General features: G+C 40.0%; 1 protein-coding gene across 3 annotated transcripts in view; it reads left to right on the top strand.

Moving 5' to 3' along the window:
• Nucleotides 1-25,406, top strand: part of LOC140276603 (electrogenic sodium bicarbonate cotransporter 1-like) — a 31,257-nt gene that overhangs the window by 851 nt on the left and 5,000 nt on the right. For all 3 annotated transcript variants that reach the window (XR_011909042.1, XM_072371365.1, XM_072371364.1), the window contains exons 2-20: nt 2,967-3,040; nt 3,851-4,027; nt 9,533-9,665; nt 10,863-11,023; nt 11,124-11,303; nt 12,141-12,217; nt 13,343-13,500; nt 13,607-13,694; nt 15,254-15,408; nt 16,672-16,806; nt 17,596-17,770; nt 19,596-19,729; nt 20,588-20,850; nt 21,180-21,232; nt 21,366-21,551; nt 22,029-22,142; nt 22,772-22,933; nt 23,617-23,795; nt 24,583-24,655. Coding sequence is in view for 2 of the 3 variants with exons in the window: in XM_072371365.1 (XP_072227466.1) it covers nt 2,967-3,040; nt 3,851-4,027; nt 9,533-9,665; nt 10,863-11,023; nt 11,124-11,303; nt 12,141-12,217; nt 13,343-13,500; nt 13,607-13,694; nt 15,254-15,408; nt 16,672-16,806; nt 17,596-17,770; nt 19,596-19,729; nt 20,588-20,850; nt 21,180-21,232; nt 21,366-21,551; nt 22,029-22,142; nt 22,772-22,933; nt 23,617-23,795; nt 24,583-24,655 (2,677 nt within the window). In the remaining variant the exon portion in view is untranslated. The remainder of the gene's footprint in view (nt 1-2,966; nt 3,041-3,850; nt 4,028-9,532; nt 9,666-10,862; nt 11,024-11,123; nt 11,304-12,140; nt 12,218-13,342; nt 13,501-13,606; nt 13,695-15,253; nt 15,409-16,671; nt 16,807-17,595; nt 17,771-19,595; nt 19,730-20,587; nt 20,851-21,179; nt 21,233-21,365; nt 21,552-22,028; nt 22,143-22,771; nt 22,934-23,616; nt 23,796-24,582; nt 24,656-25,406) is intronic.

The raw sequence follows: 25,406 nt of genomic DNA, 5'->3' as shown, positions 1-25,406 counted from the left end.
AAACTCTTTAAATCCATTTTCAGCGCGGGCGAGCGTGTGCGTCTGTCTTGCGCAATGGATGCGAGAGCCGTAGCAAATCAGGCGTCATGGTTACTATCAAATGTGGAAATTCACAAAGTCTGCATGCACTGTCTTCGGCAGAACCTGGAAATAATCAGTTTCTTCTCATCGTCTATTTGTGGGCATAAGGATTAAGGCTTACATTTAGAATTGGGGGGGCAGTTCCATCAGAGTTCCGCTGAAAGGCCCATAGTGTCACCCGGTGAAAAAGAGAGGTACCGAAATTGACCGGTAGTGACTTTACCTGTATCGGTATCTTGCCCTGCCCTTCTTGCAGAAACTATGAAAAACAAGACTTAATTCCTCGTTCTTTGTCTTTTCTGGAGATTGTGACATCTGGTTTACAGGAAGGGAACTATTTTTCTTTTCTTTATGTGCCATTCATTTCCTTGCATGACGGTTCTCTGGGTGCGACCTGGAACATAATAAGCTCTTCTAAGCTGAGTTATGTGCAATTGGCCATCTATCCATTTCCGTGTTCATTCAGGTCATTGGAGGAAATTCCAAAAGTCAAAGCAAACTTGACACCTGTTGCATAAAAGTCCCTAAATACGAGTCTTTGTCTGTTCAAAACTCCACAAAAATACTTTACCTTCTTAACGAGTGTATTTATTTGGTAATTGTTATTGTTGATATTTTCATATTTAATTTTTAGTCATTGTAAATGGAACAGAGTTTTGTCCTTTCACCAAAAATTCCTTGCACATTAAAAATGCAAAGAAGTTGAAACTTTCACATTTTCTAGAATTAAAAATCCTTTGCAAATCACTGAATTCAAACTCATCTGTTTACAAAGATTAATAATAATTAATAATTAATAAAGATTATTCATTTGATACCCACAAGATCTATTTGAACCCTTTAAGGCCCATAACTTCTCACTGTTCTGCTTGTCACACTTGTTGCCCTCATGATAAACCTGGCTGGCTGCTGGGATTGGGTGCGTCACTCTGTAAAGAGATGGGGGATGATCCCTGATCCTGAGCAGCTGATCCTAGTTCTTCATGTACTGACAGGTTTATCCAGCCTCATGAGGTTGCAAAGAGAGAAGTTCTTCATTGGGATAGTGATGCAGAAGGATCGCTCTGTCCTTCTTCAGGCCATTTTCTTCTTATAATCGGACACAAGTAGTCCAAACAGGAAATGAACGACAAGATCAAGATTTCCTGCCTTCACAGGAACATTCTTCTCTCTACCATGCACAAGATAATGCATTTTGTTTTTGTTTTGCATTTTGCTGACTAAGTTTAACTTGAGTAGGTAATTTTGACTTTGCTGAATAGCACTGAAGAGCAGCTTTAAAGTCGTTTATCCCCATTTCACCTAAACATGCTTTTTCTAGTCATTCCAACACCCCACTTTATATATAAGTGAAATACTGTCTTGTAGCACACATTCAAGGAGAAATGCTGAAGTCTTCTGCTGCATCTTGGGGATGTTTCTCATCATTAGGATCTCCCTGTCTGAGGCCATGGTGTGGAGTGATTAACATTGCTCCATTGCTAGCAGTAAACCTGAAACATGAGCTTACTTTGGTCTCCTGTGTGGTGAATGGCTTTCTGAAGGCCCCCTAGTCGTGCTACATGACCTGCCTCCGTGCACACACATGAACACTGTTTCACGAACACTTGCCTACCTGTTGCAGAGGTAAACGCGGCAAAACCGAGCTGTGTTTCCTGAAAGATCCTGAAGTGAATTTCCTATATGTGTGCAAGAATGAATTAAAATGGCCCAACCCATTTGTTTTCAAAGGTATCAGTGGGTCTCTGCCATTTGAAATGTGTCACTGCTCACAAGCAAAGCCTTCACAAAAGAAAACAATGTGACTAAAGCAGCTCCTTGAAACTGTGATGTTTTCAGTACAGTGTGTCCTAGAGGGAAAGAAGACAGAGAACAAGCAGAGCGTGACACGAAAGACATCTACAGCTAAATTGTAGCACTGACCCTCTCCATGCAATGCGGTGTGGGAACTTAGCCATTTTCTTTTTTTTAAGTAGCAATGGGCAACAAAAGGAGGGTGCACATGCTGATAACTGCATTACTATTGCATGCACATTTGGCACCAAACGCGGCTTCTCCTCTTCGTTTGTTTGATCTTGGAGCAGCAATCAGTCTGCTATCAGTCTTGTACATTTATTGTTCTCGGGGCCAGATATCATATCCACAGGGAAGATTTAGATGAGCTTGTGGAGCAATTGGAGGAACAAGTTGTATCCTTCCTGACTTTGTTTATTGTGCAGTTTTGTACACTAACCCACCGCCCTTAGCAGCAGAACTATTCTGATAGACTAAAACTTCCAAGATATTTAAATGGAAAATGTAGTCCTTAGCATAAAGAAATGCCAATTATAGTTTCTTTTTTACCGGCTTTGCGACATAATCTGTAGTTTTGATTACTCCACACTTTGCTAGACAAGGGGAGCCTCGTTTCTTCCAACATTAAAGCAAACCTTGAAGTGGCATGATCAAAGGAAAGTAGGTCATGATGCCTCAAGTTTGGAAAAAGTCTGTTAGCTTGCCCTTATCAGCCAAATATATTGTCTTTTTGTTTTTCATTGAGATTTGCTGTGACGCCCAGTGGTCATATTTTGTATTTTCTTCTTATGCCTCTGTCAAATGTTAACAGGAGTTACATAAGAGAGATAATTCTGCCTTACTCTCATCTGGCAACTGTAAAGAGCTCAATAAGGAATTTCTTACCTCAAGCATCAGGTAATAGCCTGAGGGTTTGGAATTTGAATTAATCTGAAGATTTATTTTTATCATGTTTTACAAGCTGTAGAGGATGGATTTGGATTTATGGTGGAGACTGAGTTAGATTACACCTTTTAAATTAAGTTAGTTAAGTATAATTAATGCTACCCGATGTTCATTTATTTGTCTCTTTCCTTCTTCTTGCCTTGTAGAGTGGAAGATGAAGCTATCTTGGACAGAGGAGCATCTTCTGTCAAGCATGTATGTGATGAGGAGGAAGTCGAAGGTAAAATCATTGATTAAAATCTGATTCATTGCTTACTTACTGGTGCATATTTTGAGTTTGGGTATGTCCACACATACTGCATCCAATATCCTTCAATGAGAAAAGTTGATATCTACTTTAGCAAATGTTTCTGCACAAGAAGTTCCCTCTGATCCTGTCCAGTGCTGGCTGTCAGCTAAAACCACAAAAGAATTTAGCCAGAGATACCCACATGAATTTCACATACTTCACAAACCACCACTTAAGGCTCCACACAATGAGAACCACGGCAGTATTCTTGGCATTGTCTGAAGCTTTTCGTGGGCCACAGACTCTTTGCTTCCCTGCATGGCAGTCTGGTGTTGGTTTGTGTTGTTTTTTTCCAGGTGAATTTTGGTTTCCATAAGACAGCACGGCGGGTCATCATGAAGTGTAAAAGATATCATTTAAACCCATACGGCTATTGAATTATGAAAGATAGGTGGTTGCTTCAGCGCTGATTTGGTCAGTTTATCTCAATATTTGTCAAAGTTTTCTCTCTGATTACTTCCTTGTGACAACAAATCATCATATCCTGTCGAAGCTGCTGTGCAGGAAGTAGTTGGCAGTCATATAATGTTTTATCTCCTTCCTGAAGAGGAGATTCCTGAGGGGGGGGGGTGCATTAAACTAGTTCAGCAAACATTTCATCACACACCAGATCACATGTTCTCAATTGTTTTTGCTCTGCCATTCGAAGACATGGATCACTCCTATTCAACATAAATGTAATTTCCTTTTTAACCTTGTGAATGTAATCTGGTCTTCATTGCTGCTATTGTGCTGTCACAGGTCACCACACTGTGTACATTGGTGTGAATGTTCCTAAGAGCTTCCACCGGAGGAGACGCCACAGACGGAAGTCTAGCCACAAAGAGAAGCGGGAACGGGTCGAGCAGAGTACGGAGGGATACAAATCCGATTGGGAGATCGCAGATGATTCCAGTGCAAACTTCCTTAAACCTCTCAGTGAGTACTGCTCTATTTTGAAATTTATTGGGAAAAAACATGCCGTGTGGAGAATATGATTTATGGGCTGGTGGTATTTTAGATTGGATAAGTCATTTGGGAGACTTCCAGAAGCACTCTGCAAGTCACTGCCTTCAGGATATCAGGGCTTCTGCAGTAAAAGAGGTGGAACTGAGAGAGCAGGGTGAAATAGCAGCCAGAAAAGCAGAGAAAAAAATCTTGAAGCAGAAATCTTCACTCAACACAAGTAATGGAGCATGGGAATGGGAACTGGAAGACACTACAAACTAATCTCAAAATGACACCGGATTGGCTTAAAGTGTATAACATTAACACAAAGGGGGGGGTATTACCTTTCCCCGTGGTGATCAACACTGTTCTCTTTCGGATTTGGAGAAGGGATTCTCAGAAGCTAACAACTAGGTAGATGGGCAGAAGAGTTACTCAAAAGAGGCAGTACAAGTAGAAAAATATAGCTGTTAGATGGAGGAGTATGAACTACAACGAGGTCATGGTAATGGATAAGTAAAGATAAGTTTGTCCTTTGGGTAGTAGTTTTTCACTCTGAATAAATATCAGTTCATGAAGTACTCTGTTTTGTTGGTAAACCACATCAAGTTGTACACTTTATAGATGCATAGCAAAGTGACACCAAACATTCCTAAACTGTCTTCTGCAAGAGGCTCTTAAAATAGAGATATTTTCTCACATCCATATTTGATGTGAAAGTCATTTTGATGTGGCATCGCAGGTGGGAAAGAACCAGCAGCTTTAGAGGCAACATTATGATTATCACAACAGTGTATACTAAATGGAGAGTATGCTGCAATTGTGTGCAGACCTCAATGTTGCACTGTTGTTTCAGGCCTCGTGGGTGGTGTGTGTCTTGCTTTACAACTGCAAGACATACAATTATCGTTCACAGTACTGAAATTTTCCTTTTCAAACGACTCAGACAAAAAAACTAGCATAATGGAAGGGTGTTAGCACTGGTGGGGGTAATCTCTGAGGTATGAAAACAAGCTGGAAATGAGCAGGAGGAAAGGCAAGGGATTTGCCTCCGATATCATTGGGAAATGTGAAAAAAAAATTGATGACATACCTGAAGCGGCTGGGATCACAATAAACTGGTACTTCTGATCATATTTTAAGTTCAGATGAAGTACAAATGATCTCTTAAACCATATGAAGGATAAATAAAAGTTCGACACATCACAAAGAGAGTTGGCTTTCTTGCAACCTTTTCGACATGAGTGTCGTTGACAAAAGGCACTAATTGTAGATGTGCAATAAAGATATTTATTTTAGCAGATAGCAGATAGATACACTAGAAGACTGAAATCCAAATTCTTCAACAAAGCAGGGACAATTTGTCTCTTTGGTACTGCAGACCAAAAAGCTTATAGAATATGAGTCTTGATTGTTCCTTCCCAGATTAGTTTGTGATTTGCCACAATCAGTGTCAAGGTGAAAATCTCTCCCACCCTTGTGAATCCCCACAAGGATAATCTACTTTAATCAGTTACTGTGAACAGACTGTGAGTGAAATTCCAGCTTCTCTGACTGTAAAACTATAAAAGGTTGTTCCTGGGAATTATGATTGAAATGCATGGTGTAGCCACTCATTGGAGCCATGCTGCCTCTGGCACAGAGAGAGCAGCCAGTCACCTTGTTTTACCAGGTGTATTCACCTTTTAACAAAAAAAAGAGAAAGTGTTAATGTAGTGTAAAAGGGTTAGAAGTGTAATTTAATACATTTTGCTGGGTGTTGGAGAGATTTATCAAAACTATGCTTCAAAATAGAATGAAAATGAGTCGGGGGTTTCCTATGGAAAATTAGACCAGATAATTAGTGTGGCAGTGTAATACCAAGCATCAGGACAAAAGGTCAAGGGGAATTTATAGCTGCTCTGTTATCTGACAGCCTTTTTTCTTTTTTTCTTTTTTAATATGTAGCAGCTGTTGCAACCATTTGCTCTGACATGATTCTTTCAGATCACTTCAGAGAATGAGGCCTATTGTATATAGATGCCTTTGTTATCAGTTGGGCAATTGGAAAAAAATCACAGTAAAGGAAACTCTAATTTAATGAATAGAGAATGTTGTAAGAATAGGGAGAACATTCACCTGTATCATCTTTGATGCAGTGATTTACTTGTTTTTTCTTTCTACTTTCTGAATCATGCTGGCATTGCATCAGGCTGTTGTTTCAGTCTCGATGCCACGGACATGCTCTTTATTAATCCTCTCTCCTCTGACGCTGTAATCCTCTGTTGTGCCTCATGCTCGGGTGTAAACCAGTCTGTGTGCTTAGTCATCCACAAGTGCCTTGATATGATAAGTGGTTTGCTCACCATAATCTTTCTTTTTAGATGTCATAGCCCCTATCTCATTACTTTGGAAGCCATTCAGAGTTGGAAGCCGCAAAATGTGCTTTAACACTGTAAAAGTAAATATGCGGTGTGCTTTTTTCTCTTTTTTTATCAGCTTCTAAATTTTCCAAAACTGATAGGCCTTTTATGTGAGGTCAGGGACAAAGCAATTCATCTTTGTAAATAAATTTGATTAATCACTTGCTGAATTGATAAAAGCTTCAAAACTATTTGTTCTCCAGTAAGGCATTATAAGAAATAGTGGCGGTAAAAATTGCGCAATGTGTCTGGATTGGCACTTAAAAGTAGAACTCAAACATGACAACACTTATCTAAAAACCAACACTGTTTCTGGTTGTTCATCCATTCAATTATTATCAGCTTGTAAACGGGCAGGTAATAGGACACAAGTGGAACAAAACTAAACACCGATTTAAAATGAACATTCAATGCCAGCCTCTTACACATGCATGCACACTCAGACACAGACTCCAACCTTCTCCCATCTTCACCATCTCTATAGGAAATGTGAAGTATAAACAGTCTTGTAAGGTTGAGTGAGAGGGCAGAACTCTTGTGTACGATGAACCACTGCTGAAATAAACATTTACCTCCTGTTGAGCAGTAAACCACCTCTGTGGAGAGATTTTTATGTTGGCTTTGGCCATGTTGCCTCTTCCTGACACCTCTCGCTTAACTTTTTAATTACTCTGCTTCTGCCACTTGCTCTGTGGGAATAATTGATAAGCATTGTCACATCTAGATGGACATATGTCCATATGTCCCTAGATTATGTATACATGCCCCTAAAAGCAGCATATGTGTAAATATCACTGTAGCGGGTTGGGAGATGCTATGGCAGGTCCTAAACATACAGTTTAAGGTGGTGGTCATTGGATTTGATATGTGGGTAGCCTTACATGCACCAGATGATTGAAAGTCCCTACTCAAAACATGCACCTGGACACTTTTCCTGCTGTTTTAAACTATTTCTTAACCCCCATAATCCTGTTGATTCTTGCAAACCCCACAGAGCAGTCCATTTAACCACAACAAAGTCCAGATTTTCATTTATAACACATTTGTGAGACCTGAGACATGGATGGTGCTATGTACACCATCTGGAGTCAGCAAGTGTTGTGCAAGTTGGCATATCGGTAAAAGGACACCAGAGACGGCCTGTGTGTCTGCTCTGGTGGGTGTGCACTATGCAATGATGTCGTCATACAAAGCTATCTTCGTGACGTTAATCTTGACCTTCCCAAAGCTTGATATTATGTTTGCTCACTACAATAGAACAGCTTCAACTTTGCTAGTTTAAAAGCATCCATCCTAAATGAAGTGTGAGTGCTCTGTTTCAGGATTAAAAGGTGACACACACCGTTACGTTGTTAAGGTGTCAACCTATAGACTCCTGACTTGCACTCCATACAAAGAAGGTTTCATAAATACCCTGCTGTGTCTTGCTACTGAACACAGTTGCACAACTATACTAAGTGTTAACACAGATAATTGTAACTCGTATATCCTCATGAGGTTTGTTATTAAAAGTTTTTCTTTTTTGTGTGTAAATACTTCTTTCTCATAGTGTCGTGCTTGAAACGGGATCTTTTTTTTTTAACTTCCTTCTCGAACAGCATAAATGTACCTTGTTAGTCAAGTGGAAAAGTATGTACACCTCTAAGAAATTATTGACCTAATCAGCGTCTTTGAACAAGAAAAAAGTTTCAGTCTCCTTGAAACAGGACCTACACACTATGGCGGCATATCTAAACACCACCAGAAAGAGAAAGATTTGAACAGAAATGTTCATAGCAGAAGTTACTGTTTTTTGGAATAAAAAGTTTGGACACGCTTGGCCTCAGAAGCTAGTGTTTAGCAGGTTTGTCCGGTCTCAGACGTCACCTCGCACAAAGTTTTGACCCCTTTTCTGTCTTTCTGTTACTATTTGCACGTAGTCCCCGTTTAACCCCCTCCCCCCACAACATTTTAAAGGGATTGGCCTTTGACTTGGCCAGTTCGTAACCCTTCGTTTCTTCATTTTTTAGGCATTCCTTGTTGGATTTACATGTCTGCTTAGGATCATTATCCTGTTAAAACGGTTCTGTGCCAGTTCAACTTTCAGTCAGATGCCTCAGTGTCTTCAAGCACCCTTTTTATTATGCTAACATTTTTTGTTTTGTCAGGAATTACAAGCTGTACTGTATACCTGACAAAGCAAAGTCATCCCAAACTAGAACTTCTTTTTATCATGGTGCCTCACAGTTGGTTCTTCACCTGAAGAAGAACCCAAATCAGTTTACTGTTGCAGAGGCCTTATTGTTCTCTTTGATTCGTGCCTGCAGAGCATATAATTCCAAAAGGAAAGTGGGTATTTTTTTTTTTTTTTTTTTACAACAAAATGCTTTCTCCTCACATATTTCCTACACATGTCAAATTTGTGCAATGCCTTTGATTGCAGACGCATATTCTTTGGCACGCCCAGCTGCAATACTTACCTAAAGATACTGTCAAAAAGTTCAGGATAACTGACAATTTATTGCTTTATTTACTTACTTTCTCTTTTTGGGTTGAATGTGCTGTCATACAGAGGTCCTTTTCAATCTGTTGCCAGATATGCAGGAATCCAAAACCTTTTTTTTGTTTGTTTTTCTTTTGCGAAGGCCAGAGAGAATTCTTTGTATATTGGCAGGATGACAACACAATTCAATAGCAAAGACACATGCAGGAGCTACGTGGTGTAAATGGCATGGCTTCCACCTGTCTCTCCCAATAAAGGGCCGCACTGTTGACATAAACACTGGAACCCCAGACCTCCGTACTTACTTTTTCCATACAGCTTATGTCATTTTTATTAAGCGAAAGTAAATAAGAATGTACATAAAATGTTTGTACAAATGTGTTGAGAAAAAATAACAGTTTCCACCAAGTGCGCTAAATATCTTTCATGACTGTGTATGTTTTTGTCAAAGTTTGTGTATAAAGTTTAGTCTGTCTTGCAGTTATGTGGACCGCTCTTAAATACAATTTCTGAAAACCCACTGATAATTTCCTTTCAGGCAGAAAGGATCTGTCACTCCTTTCAGAGGAGATGAGTATTTTGTGTAACGACTGGCAACAATGTTTTCTGCAGTTTCTCCAGCTGAGAGGATCCGATTTATCCTGGGAGAAGAGGACGATGGCCCACCACCTCCTCAGCTCTTTACAGAGTTGGACGAGCTTCTGTCGGTGGACGGGCAGGAGATGGAATGGAAGGAGACGGCCAGGTGAGCCATTGGGCCGAATGTCTTAATCAGCCAGACGTGTTCTGTCAGCAACCCCCCCCCCCCCCCCCCCCCAATCCCTCTTTAACAACAAGAGCCATTGGCACTGTAGTCAGAAGTTTCCTGCTTCACAGTCCCAAAATTGGAACACAATCCCCTCGTGTTTTGTATGTGTGGGGAAATAGGCCGTACTCCAGTGAACACCCTGTATGCTCTTATCTGATTGAGATTTGTACTACCTGCCCTGTGAGACCAGGAAAAGGCAGAAACTCCCACATGATCACAACAGGACTTACTGTTACAGCTTACTTTGGAGCACATAAACTTTTGTTAGCAATATGTGGAATCATTAAACGGTTTGATTCCTCCTGTTGAGGTGCATAATTGCTTTTACATACTTCTTTTGTATATTTTTGCACAGTTGATAGGTTTTTTTGTGAGGCTGTTCTAAGGAACAGTCCTTTTGTCATTCCTGACTTAACATTGATGCACATAATGAAGAATTTGTTCACTCCTGGAAAAACCTTTTCTCTTTAGTACAAATCCTTCTAATTCTTTGTCCTGTTTTGGGAAGCTGGGGTAGCATGAAAATAAGTGTGAATGAACTCTTTAAAGTCCACAGTGTCTTCTGTCCCAGCAAGAGGACTGGTCACAGGCGTGTGGACTATAGCCAGAGGGATACTTTATCCCCAGAGGAAACCCCATCCTCAGCCCTCAGAAGAATGGAGCTTTGTAGTGGTGACATGTGAGGCGTTGTTATTAAAAAGAATCCTTGTCCCAGAGTCTTGCCTTTAGGGCAAAGCTTATCCATGTTGGCAACAAAGTCCCATTTTTCTGACTTAGCCATGTGTGGTCTTAAAGTTGCAGAAGACTGACACTGCTCTTGTGCCACTGTGTTCTTTTTAAAGTCTAGTGATTTAGTTTTTGTTTCTATGCTGTCATGCATCCCCTATACTTGTGAACTGTGAACAATTTAAAATACTATAGAGTTGTTCTGTCAAGACTAGAGAATTGAGCCTGTCGCTTTTTGTTTGATGCTCATATTTGCTGATAATCCTGAACATTTACTGTTATGTAAGACGAAAAACAAAACAAAAAAAACACAAAAACAATGCATACAATGGCATCCCTGCAAGGTCCAACACAGCAGAAAAACTCAAACCTTCGCTCTGCCTTTGTCTTTTATCATCCTCTGTCTAGATGGATCAAGTTTGAGGAGAAAGTGGAGAAGGGTGGTGAGCGTTGGAGTAAGCCTCATGTTGCCACGCTGTCCTTACACAGCTTGATGGAGCTCAAAACGTGCATTGAGAAGGGGACAATCATGCTCGACATGGAGGCTTCCACTCTGCCACAGGTTGTTGGTAAGTGGGGATAATTGGACCCAGAACTCCAGCACACACACTTGAACATTTTGAGGAACCTGAGAATGACTCTGTCTTAATCGTCAATGTGTTCTAACAGAAATGATCACTGACAACCAGATCGAGACTGGTCAGTTAAAAGCGGATCTGAAGGAGAAGGTCGTGTACACGCTGCTACGAAAGCATCGTCACCAGACCAAGAAGTCCAACTTGCGATCTCTTGCAGATATTGGCAAGAGTGTCTCCAGTGCAAGTAGGCTGTTTTCAAGCCAGGAGAACGGTAAAAAGAAAAAAAAAAAAAGAACAAAACTCATATTTTAACCCATTTCGAACCAAACATTCCAACCTTTCACTGTCTTCTTATGTCATCTTAACACTAGCTAACTTTTTTTTTCTAATGCAGCCTTTTGCTTCTCTTCCTTCTTTTCCTTTACCCTCCCTTCCAACCTCTTTGTTCTTTTTACTCTTGGGGTCAATGCTGTCTGACTTCCTGCATCTGTGGTGTTGTAGCACGCCAACCCCTCGAGCTGCCAGTGCCTTTTATAAATCAAGAATCGATGGAATCATGTGAGGTCATGAGGAGCTCCAGCATGGGATACCTCTGTAAGTGAGGTCACAGCCCTCCAGCTGAAAGCTACATGGTTTCCACAACTAGTATAAGTGTGGAGGAAAAAAATGCAATAATGTTTAAATAGTATTGTGTTTGAAAAGTCGGTTTTATGTTTATTCTGCACTCCAAACTATAAATTCAGCAACAGAAAGCTAAACTGGTGTAGACTCAGTTCGATACGGTCCATTTACTCATCCACTCTTGTTGGCAATGTCAAGAAAACAGAGTTTACACTTTCTTTCAATAGTTGCCTAAGTATGTGTTTACTGACGCATATAAGCAGCAGACTTTAGATGCCCATGCATCCCAGCTCTCCTCTCTTTGGAGGAACTGAATGAACAACCATCTGGCGTTAGTCCTAAAGCTTAAGCCCTGCCACATTTAGCTGATGTTTCTGGCTCTCTCTGTATACTTTTCTCAGGTCTTTCTTTTCTCTGACTAACCACCCTCCTCGGCTCATTTGCCATCTGACCTCCTTAATTCTGACAGTATCTCACCTCTTTGCAGGTAGTCCAACTACTGCCCACCGGAACCTCACCTCCAATAGCCTGAGTGACTTCTCTGACAAACCAGAGAAGGATCAGGTAATATGTTAGCATGTCTCTTTTTTTTTGTCATTGAAAACAAAACTTGTGCAGTTTCCACTCACAAAGCAGCACTATGCAGGGTGATGTGTTGGGTTGTGTACATGTCTGAGTTCGTGAGTCTCTCTAAAACCTCCAGTGAAACTCCACTTAGGACAACAAAACCCACCCAAGTGTCCATTCTCTACTGTGCAGTTTCTGTCATTGACATGGTTTAAGATGGAGTAGCTAACTGAATTGTCATCATGGTGACTAATGCACTACACACAGATAAAAACATTACAAGAGGCAGTTAAACTGTAACAACTGTGAATGAAAGTGTAGATTTGTCAGAATGGTCTGGCCTTTGATATTTCACTACATGGATTGGTTAATCATCTCCCTGCAAGTGGATATTTCTTCTCTCCTGCATTTCACTCTGATAAGCCATAACATCTAAACCACCTGCTTGATAATGTGCAGATGTCCCCTGGGCTGCAGAAAAAAGAAAGATTTGAACCATTGTTGCACAGACTTGGGGCTTCTCGGGGTCCTATGGCATCCTGCACTTGGGTGTTAGCAGCAGATACCGAGCAGTCAGCTAGGTAGGGGATGGGATATTTAGTGACCAGGCTTGTTCAAGCATATCCCGCAGTTAACTGATCATATTGGGATCTGGAGAGTTAGATCAGGTCAACGCTTTGCAACAATGAACTCAAGATTTCCAAGCAGAACATTGCACCATGTCACTGTTATTAGCTACACCTTTCAGTTGTTTATAGTGGAGTATGTCTGTCTATTCTTTTGCCAAGTCCAAAATGAACACATTGTAGACTTTGGATATACACTGCTGTAAAGTATGTTTATTGGATGGCATAAAGTCAAACTGCTGTTTGGTACATAATTCAAGGAAAGGGCAGGCACTACCTGTTCCTGCAAGCTTATAGAGACCATTAACAAATGTTAGTCACTGCCTTATTATTTCTACATTATTTTCTTTTAATCGCACTATCATTGATCATAAAACTTGCATCTGTTGTGTCACAGTTAATCTCCTATGTTGGTCTGTAACTGACAGTTTTGATTTATTACATTACTGCCTGACATTTCCATGCAATGACTTTTCTGCTCTTTCTGTTCGGACAGCTGAAGAATAAGTTCATGAAGAAGTTGCCCCGTGATGCTGAGGCATCAAATGTGCTAGTTGGAGAGGTAGATTTCTTGGAAACCCCCTTTGTTGCTTTTGTTCGTCTGCAACAGGCTGTCATGCTGGGGGCACTCACTGAAGTCCCTGTGCCCACAAGGTACTCAACTGTAAAATAAAAACTCCTGCTCCTGACTTTGCAGCTTTTATACGTGCTCTGAAACCACCCTATTCTGAGTCTGTAACATTTTCTTTTTGATTTTTAGATTTCTTTTTGTCCTATTGGGCCCGAAAGGAAAAGTAAAGTCTTATCGTGAGATTGGAAGAGCCATTGCTACACTGATGTCAGACGAGGCAAGTTGTTACTGTGATGAGTTCATGGTTGTCGGTTTATTTAACTTGTTTTTCTCTGTAAGGTAATAGGGTAACCAAAAAAAAAAGCCCAATATAAATAACCCGAGGACATATCACCACCTATATATTGGACAGGCTTTAGTTAATAAATTGATTCTTCTCTTTTGTTTGTATACTGAGACAATTAAATTGACTAGTCAAGCCACAACCAGAGCTCGAGTTAACTGTATATGCGAACTTAGTACTCCAAGGCATTAGATCTCTTCCACTTATACCCCTACACCACTGGCAAAATGTTAAGTTGTTAGGCCTTTTGCTTCTATAACACAAAGTGGACAGAAAATACATATTAAAGTGTTTATTTGGCCCCATTTTATCTGTAACACATTAATGCAAGTCAATAAATAGTTTGTTTATTTGTGTTTTCAAACGTAACATTTCTCAAAAAGTCCCAACACACACAAAAAAATCGTCTCCGTATGTGTGGAAGTTTTAGGATGATTATTATTTATTATTGCATCCCAATCAAATGTAATGTCTCTCCTTAAACTGTGATGGGATTAAGGAAGCTCAGAGTACCAGCTAAGATGAGACAGCGATGGGTATCTTGAGATTTCTTTTCAGTGAGACCAATCCTATAAACAGGTGAAATGCAAAGTTAAGTTACTTGCATTAAAGCATTGTAATGAAGTTGTGTGCCTAATACTCCCTCATTGTCAACTGCAATTGCAGCCTAGTCTGTTGCTCTTTCTCTCTGGATTTTGCTGCATTAATCATTACAGCAGTTGGCCTGCCCAGTCACCAACTTATAGCTTAGTTGTTAAGCTGTCTGTCTTTAGTACTAGTGCAATGAATGCAACAAAATTAGGCAAAAAAAGCCTTTTTAAATACACTGTCTATTGAATGTAAAAACCTTGCCTCTATATTCTAAATCCTGAGAGCACCTGGCCTGCGTTTTCCCACAGGCCTCTTATCCAAGCATATCTCATATGTCAACATGGCAGGTTAGGAAGTGTTTTTCCTGGATTTCCTCGAGTTAAACTTTACCCCGACAGCCCTCCCATAACAGTTGTGTCACAGTTTTATCAGATGTTTGCGTTTTTTTGAGTCAGCACCTCGTGTTTCTCAGTAGTAGTACACTAGTAGTGGCAGGTTAAGTACAGGGATATGTGGATATTGGCTCATTATTTGTGCAAACTCAGTTGAAATTCTCTTGAGATGACATAAAACACAATCATTGATTCTTATTTGGAACTTTGTTCCTGTAATCAGAAATGAGTGGGCCAGTGTGGCTGAACATTTTCTGCTCTTGATAAATAAAGGACAAGTTGCGTTAGGTTTATGTTTATGCATTTGGCAGACTCTTTTATCCAAAGCGACTTACACTCATATCCCAGGTGAGCCTGAGGACCCCTACTGGAGGTAGTTCCTTTCATGCAGGGGGGGAGGTCATGATTCGAACTCCGGTCACCGACATGAAGGGCAGCAATCTTACCATTACACTATACAATACTTCTTTATTGATTGCTAATACGCTGGCTGTGCTTGTTTGTTTGTAGGTATTCCATGATATCGCCTATAAAGCAAAGGACAGGCGGGACCTGCTTGCTGGTATTGATGAGTTCCTGGATGAGGTGATCGTCCTGCCTCCTGGCGAGTGGGACCCTGACATCAGAATAGAGCCACCCAAGTCTCTGCCTTCCTCAGACAAGAGGTCTGCTATAATCCTCACCATAATCCAATCTAATGTAGTCATCACTTATAAATCTATTAAGTCTAGTGTCATCGATCCAGTCTGCGATTTGGATATAATCAGGGCTTGAGAAATTAAAACACAGTCGCTTCCCTACATCGTCTCATCCTCTGTTTCTTCAGGTAGAAATGTGGGCTATAAATGTTTTCATGCTGTTAATTAAATCCATTGTGAAGTCGTCACACAAATGGGATAGAGTTTTAAAGTCAGTAACCTAAATAAGTAAAGTCTGTTATTCAGCAATCTCTAAGGTTTGCTGACACAAGTCATATGCTTGGTCATATGAGACCAAATGAGGCTATGAAAGTGCTGACTTGAGCAAGAGTGAGTAACTTTTTGACAGAAGAAAATAGAATTTCTTCTCTCAAAATGTACATTTTCTATTAAGACACTAACACCTAAAGCTTTCGTTTAACCCATTATGACCTGGCGAGAAACATTCACCTCTAAATCCAGCAATGGCATTGTAGTGGCCATTCTGATTCAAAGGAATGGCTCATTTCACCAATAGCTGCGCAGAGGCCTGAAAATGACCCATTTATTTTGGGGAAGAGTGTTGAAGCGGGGAATCGTCTAAAACCTGCAGGGCAACTGATTTTGTGGACCTAGACTCAGGAAAAACAGATTTTATTAACAACAAAAAATAAAATCAAAGTACCGAGTATAGTTTACATTTTGTGTACCACGTATACATCACTAAGTACGCCATTTTCTATAATACATCCAAGCTGACCAATGACGTCTGTATAGCATAGTTTTTAGAAATGGACGATCATCTTTCCTGACCCGAGAAATGTTTTTTCTTCTTTTTTAATTTTCTGCCGTGCATGCCTCATTTGATGAAATGTGAATAAGAAAAAGTGAATGGAAATGGTGAAGATAACAAAATCTCCACAAATGCACAAACGTTTTTTCTCATCTCATGCATTGGTTTTTGCCAGTTTAAAGAAGACCTGAAGTGCATTTAGTCATGTCTGACCTGTCATATCCCTGATATCTCTAGATTCTGGTGGATGTCCACCGCAGTTGTGCAGTTTCATCAGAATTTGCTTTGTTAGTGAATGGAAACCCATCTGATGTTCATAGTATTTTACATGATTTCATTTAACACTACAGATTTATTTTTGCTGAATGAGGGGAAAAAAAGCTCTTTCATTCAGGTTTTCTCTTCACACTTCAGTTGACTGGAGGCATGTGGTTTGTTTTTCTATTCTTTTTTTAAAGGAAAAACATGTATGCTGGATTAGAGCCACCTCAGATGAATGGGGATACTCCCCATGATTCAGGACATGGAGGAGGAGGAGGAGGCGGAGGAGGAGGAGGGCACGAAGTTGGACAGGAGCTTCAGCGTACGAGAAAGTAATCAACTGCTCATGTTCATCTATGAAATTATTTTAGACAGAATTACAAAATGATTACATCATCCCTGATATGATGGCTTCAAAAAAATGGTGTGGTGCTTACTTGTTTGTTCTAAAAAGGGCTACCGGGTGCCCATGTGAGCTTTTCAGTTAAGGGCTTTATCATCATGTTTATAATCCTGATGATATCTGATCTGAAGATATGCATTGTCAAGTAAAAGCTCTGACACAGAAAAGTATTTATGCCTGAATTCTCCAGTATTTTTCCAAAGAGGAAATGTTCCACCCTGACCTTTTAACTAATAAAAGTGCTTCACTGCCCTTAGCTAGAAGCAATATACTTGAAGTTAATTTATTACGTATGCTTGAGTAGAAGTATAGCAAGTATACTACGAACCAAGTACTTGTAGTGTACTAGAAGATGTATACAAATTTAATACTTCTTCAGACTAAATTGGAACATTTTTAAGTTTGAGTTTTTATATAAAATATAGTATATAAAAAGTAAACTTCAAGTATACTGCCTCAGTTTTAGTAAAATATAAGTATTCTCATAGTACACTTGAATAAACTACTTTTTGCTAAGGGTGCTCAAAAATGTTTCCTTTAATCGGAGCACTCCTTTCTTACAAAACTTTGTTTAAAAAAAACAAAACAAAAAAAAAGATATATATATATATATATATTACACGCATCATGTGTCATCGATGTAGTAGAATTAAGCTCTCCCATAAAACAAAATCCCACTTCCTAACGACATTCCCCACTTAATGGCTCTGTCTTTAAGGTTTTGTGGAGGTCTCATGCTGGATATCAAGAGGAAGCTGCCATTTTTTGCCAGTGACTTCTATGACGCACTCCATATTCAGTGTCTGTCTGCCACCTTGTTCATCTATCTGGGCACAGTCACCAACGCAATCACATTTGGAGGCCTACTTGGAGATGCTACAGAGAGCATGCAGGTAACCCCCCTCAACACACACACAAGCACACACTTCCATCATTTACCATGATATTCAACTTTAAAGTACAGGTCAGTTGGTGGAAGAGATGTGCAGATCTTTTACATTGGTAAAGTATTAACTCCTGTGTTATTATCACTGTTGTGTAACATGAAGCTGATTTTGACTTTTTTTTTTTTTAACATTCTCTCAGGTGACCTAATTTACTGTGCAAAAATGCATTGTGTTTTGTATCATTTATAACCTCAAGATGGGTTTTTAAGGTCTGAATCTGTTGTAGAGCAACTGTTAAATACAGCTGTCGGACAAATGTAGTGGCGTGAAAAGTGCAACACTTGACTAAACCTAATTGTTTTGCATTAGCCATTAACTGTTAATAATTAAAATATCCAAGCTGTGACTTAAGGTCAGTTTATGTTCAGGTGGCAATGACTATCGTCCAAGCTTGTACCGATCTAACAATAGTTACTCTTGACACAGCACTTCTTATTGGATGCTACAAAACTCAATCTAATAAGTTAATTCAAGCGACTTAAAGCATGTTATTTCATCCATCCATCCATTTTCTATACCGACAGTCCGTTTATCGGGTAGCGGGTGGGCTGGAGCCTATCCCAGCAGTCATCGGGCGAAAGGCGGGGTACACCCTGGACAGGTCGCCAGTCCATCACAGGGCCACTTATAGACAAACGAGACAAACAACCATGCACTCTCACACTCACTCCTAAGGACAATTTGGAGTCACCAATTAACCTGACATGCATGTTTTTGGACGGTGGGAGGAAGCCGGAGAACCCGGAGAGATGTTATTTCATACTCAGGGATATTTACTGCGGATGCCATGATCTTGAGCCTTTCATTTTGGTCACAAAGGACATGAAAGTCTCTACATTTAAAAGTTCATACACATTGGTAAACTAACCCTTATGTGTCTGCCACTGAACTCCTCTGAAGACATGAATAGCCTTTCTCTCACTGTCATACTTTTGAATATTGTGTTTTTTCTGTTATAACATTATATATATATTATGGTTCCTTCTAGCAAGTTCAGTTTATGATAGGAGAGTGAATATGTGTTTGTTTTTGACTCCATCATAGCCTCTAATGTTAAACTAATATAGCCTCTTCAGCTGATAAGCCATGCTAATTTAGAGCTTAGAGGCTCATATCAGATCCATCTGTTGAGCCAACTGTTGATTCCTTATGAGAGTTGTTTCCAACTTTTGTACAGTGACATGCAGTGCTTGCTGCATTCATCCTCATGCTTCTGTGAGTGAAAAGCTGTCTAATGAGGTTCTTGCTTTCGCCTCTTTTGTGTTAGACCTGCGGAGCACCAGCCGGAGGGATTTGTGCATGCTGTAAATAACCACAGATCCAGATTACTCAGCCACTGTAGCATTGCCATTCAGCGTTGCTGTTGAATGACACCCGCCTCCCTACCCCACCCCCACCACAGCAGAGGGAATCCCTGCCCTCAACTAACCGTTCTTAGTGCTTGCCTCAGAATGACAACACACCTGTTAGGTAGTCAGTATTAGGTTTGCCAGAAGTATAAAAACTAACATGACTGGAAACTTAACAGGCCTGTCCTGTCCTGATGGTCTGTCCTGTCAGGCCAGGGCTGCAGCTGTGTGTAGAAAACAAAATTTCCATATGCATGAGCAGATAATCTCACTGATGAAAGAATGTGTTTTCTGAACAATAGATTTTCAGGATGGTTCATGTAGTAATGCTCAGCATATTGATATGTTGATTTTTCTCAGACTTACGTGCTCCATGACTTCTGTGTAAAGTCCTATGTGTGTTTTTTTATTTTATTTTGCAGGGAGTGTTGGAAAGTTTCCTTGGTACGGCACTGACAGGAGCAGTGTTCTGTCTGCTGGCTGGTCAGCCCCTGACTATTCTCAGTAGCACAGGCCCGGTGCTTGTCTTTGAAAGACTCCTCTTCACTTTCAGCAAGTAAGTAGCTCCTTATCAGACTCTTTCACTCACTTGAAAATGAATGATTATATGCAAGGTTGAAACAGGGTTGAAAAGCAGGATCAGCAGACTGGGAGATATTAATAGCCAGTAGACTTTCCCCAAAGGAAATAAACTGGTTACTGTCCTAATGCCTGCTATAAGATCACTGGAAATTGAAATGGGTTATTCAGAGTAGGCTGGCAGCTTTGCATCATTTGTTAACTTGAACAAGTTTAGGATTCTTGTCCTCCTTCCGATTCCTGTCAACTTCCTGTCCTGATAAACTTGATAAAAGCAACACCACACATCCTTGTGTTGAACCAAATACATTTAAGGACATTTGGTCCTGTGATAGGGGTGTCCATGAAAAATAAAAATGTATTTGCACTGAATACAAATGTTATTAGTAAGTAGTAAAGAGGGCTAGATGAGGGATCTACCCTCTTGTGTGGTTGGCTGTTTTGCAGATTGGATTTTGCAATGGCTTCTAGCATTACCCAACACCATGATCGTTATGTTCCATTATCAATAATTCACACTCATTTAATTTTACACTCTGGGTGAAGAATGCTGTCTGTGTCTTTCAAATGTTGCCATGCGTGTGGTGAACAGTTGCAGAGTTACTGGCAGCTGCTAGGCTGCTCACAGTTGCTTAACATACTGTACCACACAATCCAATCAATTTAAAACCCTGTGGTTTCTTTGCAAGTCACTTCCTCAAAATCATTTTACTGTAAGGAACTTTAGAGAGAATTTAAAGAGCATTCCTCTCCAACAGAAACAACAGTTGATTCTGGTATCAGGATGCTTGAACAAATTTGTTGACAGATGTGTAAAATGTGTCCTCATTCTCAGAGACAATGGCTTTGACTACCTTGAATTTCGTCTTTGGATTGGATTGTGGTCGGGTTTATTCTGTCTGGTGCTGGTCGCCACAGATGCCAGTTTCCTGGTGCAGTACTTCACCCGTTTCACAGAGGAGGGCTTCTCTGCGCTCATCAGCTTCATCTTCATCTATGACGCTTTCAAAAAGATGTTAAAGTTGGCCCACTACAACCCAATCAACTCGGAATATGATACCAACCTGATTACTCAGTATGACTGCAGCTGCATACCCGGTAGGTTTGCTTCACTTTTACTGCTGTAGATGTAGAGATATTGACCTCGGCAGAGTTTCAGGCAACCATCTCAGTGATAATGATACCAAACATTATCCGATACCAGACATTAACAGCCATTTTTGGTGTTGCCCAATTTGTAGGGAGTTGCCATTGTATGTTGAACTGTGTTTGCAGTTGAAATAACAAATGATACCAGTATGTGTCATCCTGTAGATACTTCTGTTTACTTTCTCAGCAACCCTATCAGTATGTAGCTGTGTGTGATACTGTAAGTATCAGATACTTTCTCATTTTGGGGATTAGATATTATTGTTTCTCTTTGCCAGGAAACTCGTCCGATCTCCTTGATCCTTCTGCCTGGACAAACAGTACTGATCTGGTGTGTAATGTCCTTGTTTTATTTCCTACATTCAGTAGCACAGTATGAGTAACCTTGATTCAAAATGAATTACTTCAAAGCTTATTTTATCCAAATTTTCAAACCAGTAACTTGTTTCTCCCCGTCTCTCCAGCCTGAGAATGCCACTTGGGCTTCGCTCACCAGACAGGAGTGTGTACAGTTTGGAGGGATGCTGGTGGGAGACGCCTGTGACTATGTGCCTGACATCACCCTGATGTCCTTCATCTTGTTCTTTGGAACCTACGCTTGTTCCATGGGTCTGAAGAAGTTCAAGACAAGCCGATTCTTCCCCACAACAGTGAGTGAAATCCCTTGAAACCAGAGCTTTTTCTTTTCACATCTGTCCTTGTGTAGTGAACAGTGAATGACAGGATTACATTGCAGACTTTTTGGATTTTCATCTGATTGAAGGAGTGGTTGTTTCGTTTAATCAAAGAACTCATTAAGCTTCCCCTTTGATTCATGAACGATTTAATTCAGGGAACAAACATCCCAGCTTTCAGTAGATTGAATTTCTGACCCCATTTTTATAGCTTTGAAGCTTATAAAAGCATATTTTGAGGATGCTAAGATTTGACACAAACTCTGAACTGTAATGTTTACAGCTCATATGACAAATGATGGGTAGAACTGCACAGGTTATACCTTCTGGTGTGTATGTGATAATAATAATTTGTCATTTCTTTTTGGCTAGCACATAGAAAAATGTTGACTCAGTTGTTCATTCTGCTCAACACTGTCAAAAACCCCCGCTGTTTATATGTCCTCCTTCCAGGTGAGGAAGCTTATCAGTGACTTTGCAATCATCTTGACCATTTTTCTATTCTGTGGTGTGGACGCCCTTGTTGGTGTGGACACTCCAAAACTCATTGTGCCTAGTGAATTCAAGGTATACATCACACTTTCTTAAAACACATAAAAATACAAATGTGTCAAATTACACATGTGCTTTAAGATTTTTTTTTCTTAAGTTGAATGACTGGTCAGCCGGGTGCTGCTTCCTCAGACTACACTGGTTAAGATTTCATGTTTCTGCAAGAAAGCCTCTGTAATTCTTCGAAATCCCAACATAATGCGCTCTTTGTAGTTTGCCCAGTAGGATACATATTACCTGAAACTATGACACTGACATTCTTGGAGATTGCAAAGCTTAAATGTTCCTCAGCTGGCAACCCCACACGCCCAGCCCTTGGCAGAGGAGCGAGTAAAACTTGATTACAGGTGATGTGAGAACAGACGGTCCTCTAGATGCTTGTACAGAGCCGGCTTTGTTTGAGCGCAGAGATTTAATTCACTGTTCTCTGTCATGTAAGGATCTACCAGTAATCTTATTCTCAATGATATAGAAAAAATCTGAAGAGAGTTTCCTGGCATTCTCAATACGTCTTGAGTCATTTATGTTCTGCTAAAACTGTTATCCATCTCCTGACATTTAGACTGTGTGCGCTCTGAAATGAGTCAGGTGTGTGCATCTCCTGGTAGACTCTAACCATCCTCTTTTTCCTTCTCCCTGTCTAGCCCACAAGCCCACTGAGGGGCTGGTTTATTCCTCCTTTTGGAGGAAATCCCTGGTGGGTATACCTTGCAGCTGCACTCCCGGCCCTGCTGGTCACCATTCTGATATTTATGGACCAGCAGATCACTGCCGTGATCGTCAACAGGAAAGAGCACAAACTCAAGGTTGGTGCACCACATAAGGTTGTTTAAGGATGACATAAATGAATAAATGCAAAATGATATATCCATAGGGCAATCCACCTCTTTAGATTTGTGGAATTTCCACTCAAGAAAGTAAATTGGTATTATTCCACATTTCGAAATGCCTTGTAATACCAGGCAAAACACCAGCAATACCTGGTTGAAGAACAAAGAAAAGTTTCATTCCTAATTGATATTTTTGGCCAAAACCAAATGAGTTTAGTGATATCATTTCCATTATAATTGTGTAATTGTAACAACAGCTCTGAAGTTAAGTGAAACAATATTGAGGATATGCCTTTTTTTGTTCTCTTATATTTGATAAATTACTTCTAATAATTTAGATTTCTGGACAAACCGAATTTTCGCAACAATGTTGACACATTCTTGCACCGGAGCAGGTTGACAATGGTGACTCTTTGTCTTAGACTTGTCAGACTCGTCAGGTGATATTAAGTAAAGAGAGAATTGGCTTAAGTACAATCGATACCTTTTATTATCTACGGGAGAAGACAACTGCCTTTGATGTGGACTATAGGCTTTGTAACTTTGCCGACCTTTACACACTCACTGAAGGACATGGGAAAACCCAAAAAGCACAATATCAGTTCTTTAATTCTAAACAAACAAATTCTCCTGCTCTTATCTCTTTTGTCTCATGTCAGAAAGGGGCGGGGTATCACTTGGACCTGTTCTGGGTTGCTATCCTGATTATTATCTGCTCTTTCATGGGGCTGCCATGGTATGTGGCTGCCACCGTCATATCCATCGCCCACATTGATTCTCTAAAAATGGAGACTGAGACGTCAGCGCCCGGAGAGCAGCCCAAATTTCTGGGTGTCAGGTGAGATAACACGATGTCAACGGGCTGAACAGTGGGCTCTGCTCTCCTCATGGATCATCATGAGCATTTAGTGTTGTAGAATCCATTCCAAAAGTTTATACACAAAAGACCTGAAAACCTGCCTGCCCTGAGTAATCTTTAAGTTTTCTTTTCATTACGAAACATGTAGAGGTGACCAAGCCTCATTGTTTCCTATGTTCAAAGAAGTGCCCTTTTCTTTTTTTGTACAAACGACAATTGTTTTCCAGCAACAAGATTTTTTTATCATCAGAAATTTGACTTTCTGAAAGGAAAAAAATAGAAGAACAAAAAGATTGAAAGCACTCTAAGCAGAGCTGAGTAAATACACATATACACTTGAAGTTGTTCTGTTGTTGCGATGACCTCACCAAATGCTTGATTTAGTTTTTTTGGCTGGAAAGTGACTCTTTAATTTAAAAAAAAAAAAAAAAAAAAACGAGATGGAGATCAGGAAACGAATGACTTTGTTTAGAAAGTCTGTAAAGCTAATGTATCATGGCGTCATGGATTTGTATAGCTGATGACAGTGATTTCCTTCATTTGTTTTAATGAACTTTCTTTTTTATGCCATTTCAAACACTATTTTGTTCACTTGTTACCATCAGAGTAAAGTTGGAGGAGTTAGGGGCCCTCAGTGAGAGATTCACTGTGAATGTAATGTAAAACTTGTTGATAAAGTTTTACTTTTGGTGTATTCTTTATTTTGTCCAGTGGACTGGTACTTCAGACCTGATCTGCAGATTAATTTGTTCTTCCACTATTCTAGGGAACAAAGAGTTACTGGTATCTTGGTGTTCCTCCTGACAGGACTCTCTGTCTTCATGGCTCCCATCCTCAAGGTAAAGCTCCAACATCTTAATTCTTCCATGGAACTGTGGATTACTGTCTGCTTCTTTTAGGACGAACCCCTGTCAACTCTCTTAGATTTGAAATCATTTAAAGTCTTTTATTCATCCGATTAGAGGCTCCCATAGCTGAAGTAATTCAATGTGAAATAAGCATGTTCATCTGGGCTGTAAGCTCCAATTGCAGCAGAGTGCTTTCTCAAGTTTCCATTCCCTCATTAAGCTGAGGAACAAAAAAAATGGGAAACAAGTGAGTGGAGGTTGTTAGAGCTGCTGCTCCCCCCTGTGGGCTTTTTCTACATTGTGATTCTAGTCCTGGAAATATATTTTCCTTCCCATGTTTGCCTTATTAAGTGTAATGACTTGCAAAATAGTCACGGCTGCTGCTTTAAATTCCTCAATATATTTTGCACTTCATCAACGTTTGAACCAAACGTTGCCATTTTAATTATCCTGCAAAATTCTGCACTATTTTTGTAGAGCAAAGTGAATTTTTCTCACCGCTTTAAAGTTGAGTTACTGAGCAAGAACTTATAAAACCTACTTTTGTGGCAGCCAAGGGACTGTTCACAGTATGCAGGGACATTCTTGGAAAAGCTGATTGTAGGCTATTTTTAACTTAGCAGTGACTCCAGAAATACAAATGCTGATTAACTTGTCGTGAAAGCTTACATTAAAGTTTCCCTGCTTTATATTTTCAGCCTAAGCTTATACTACAGACAGTTACATGTTACATTATCAGCTT

Source organism: Leuresthes tenuis, unplaced genomic scaffold, assembly GCF_036924035.1.
Source record: "Leuresthes tenuis unplaced genomic scaffold, fLeuTen1.0.hap1 SCAF_19, whole genome shotgun sequence".
Classification (NCBI taxonomy): Eukaryota; Metazoa; Chordata; class Actinopteri; order Atheriniformes; family Atherinopsidae; genus Leuresthes; species Leuresthes tenuis.
The sequence above is the reverse complement of the archived record's forward strand: the minus strand, read 5'-3'. Positions and strand labels throughout refer to the sequence as shown.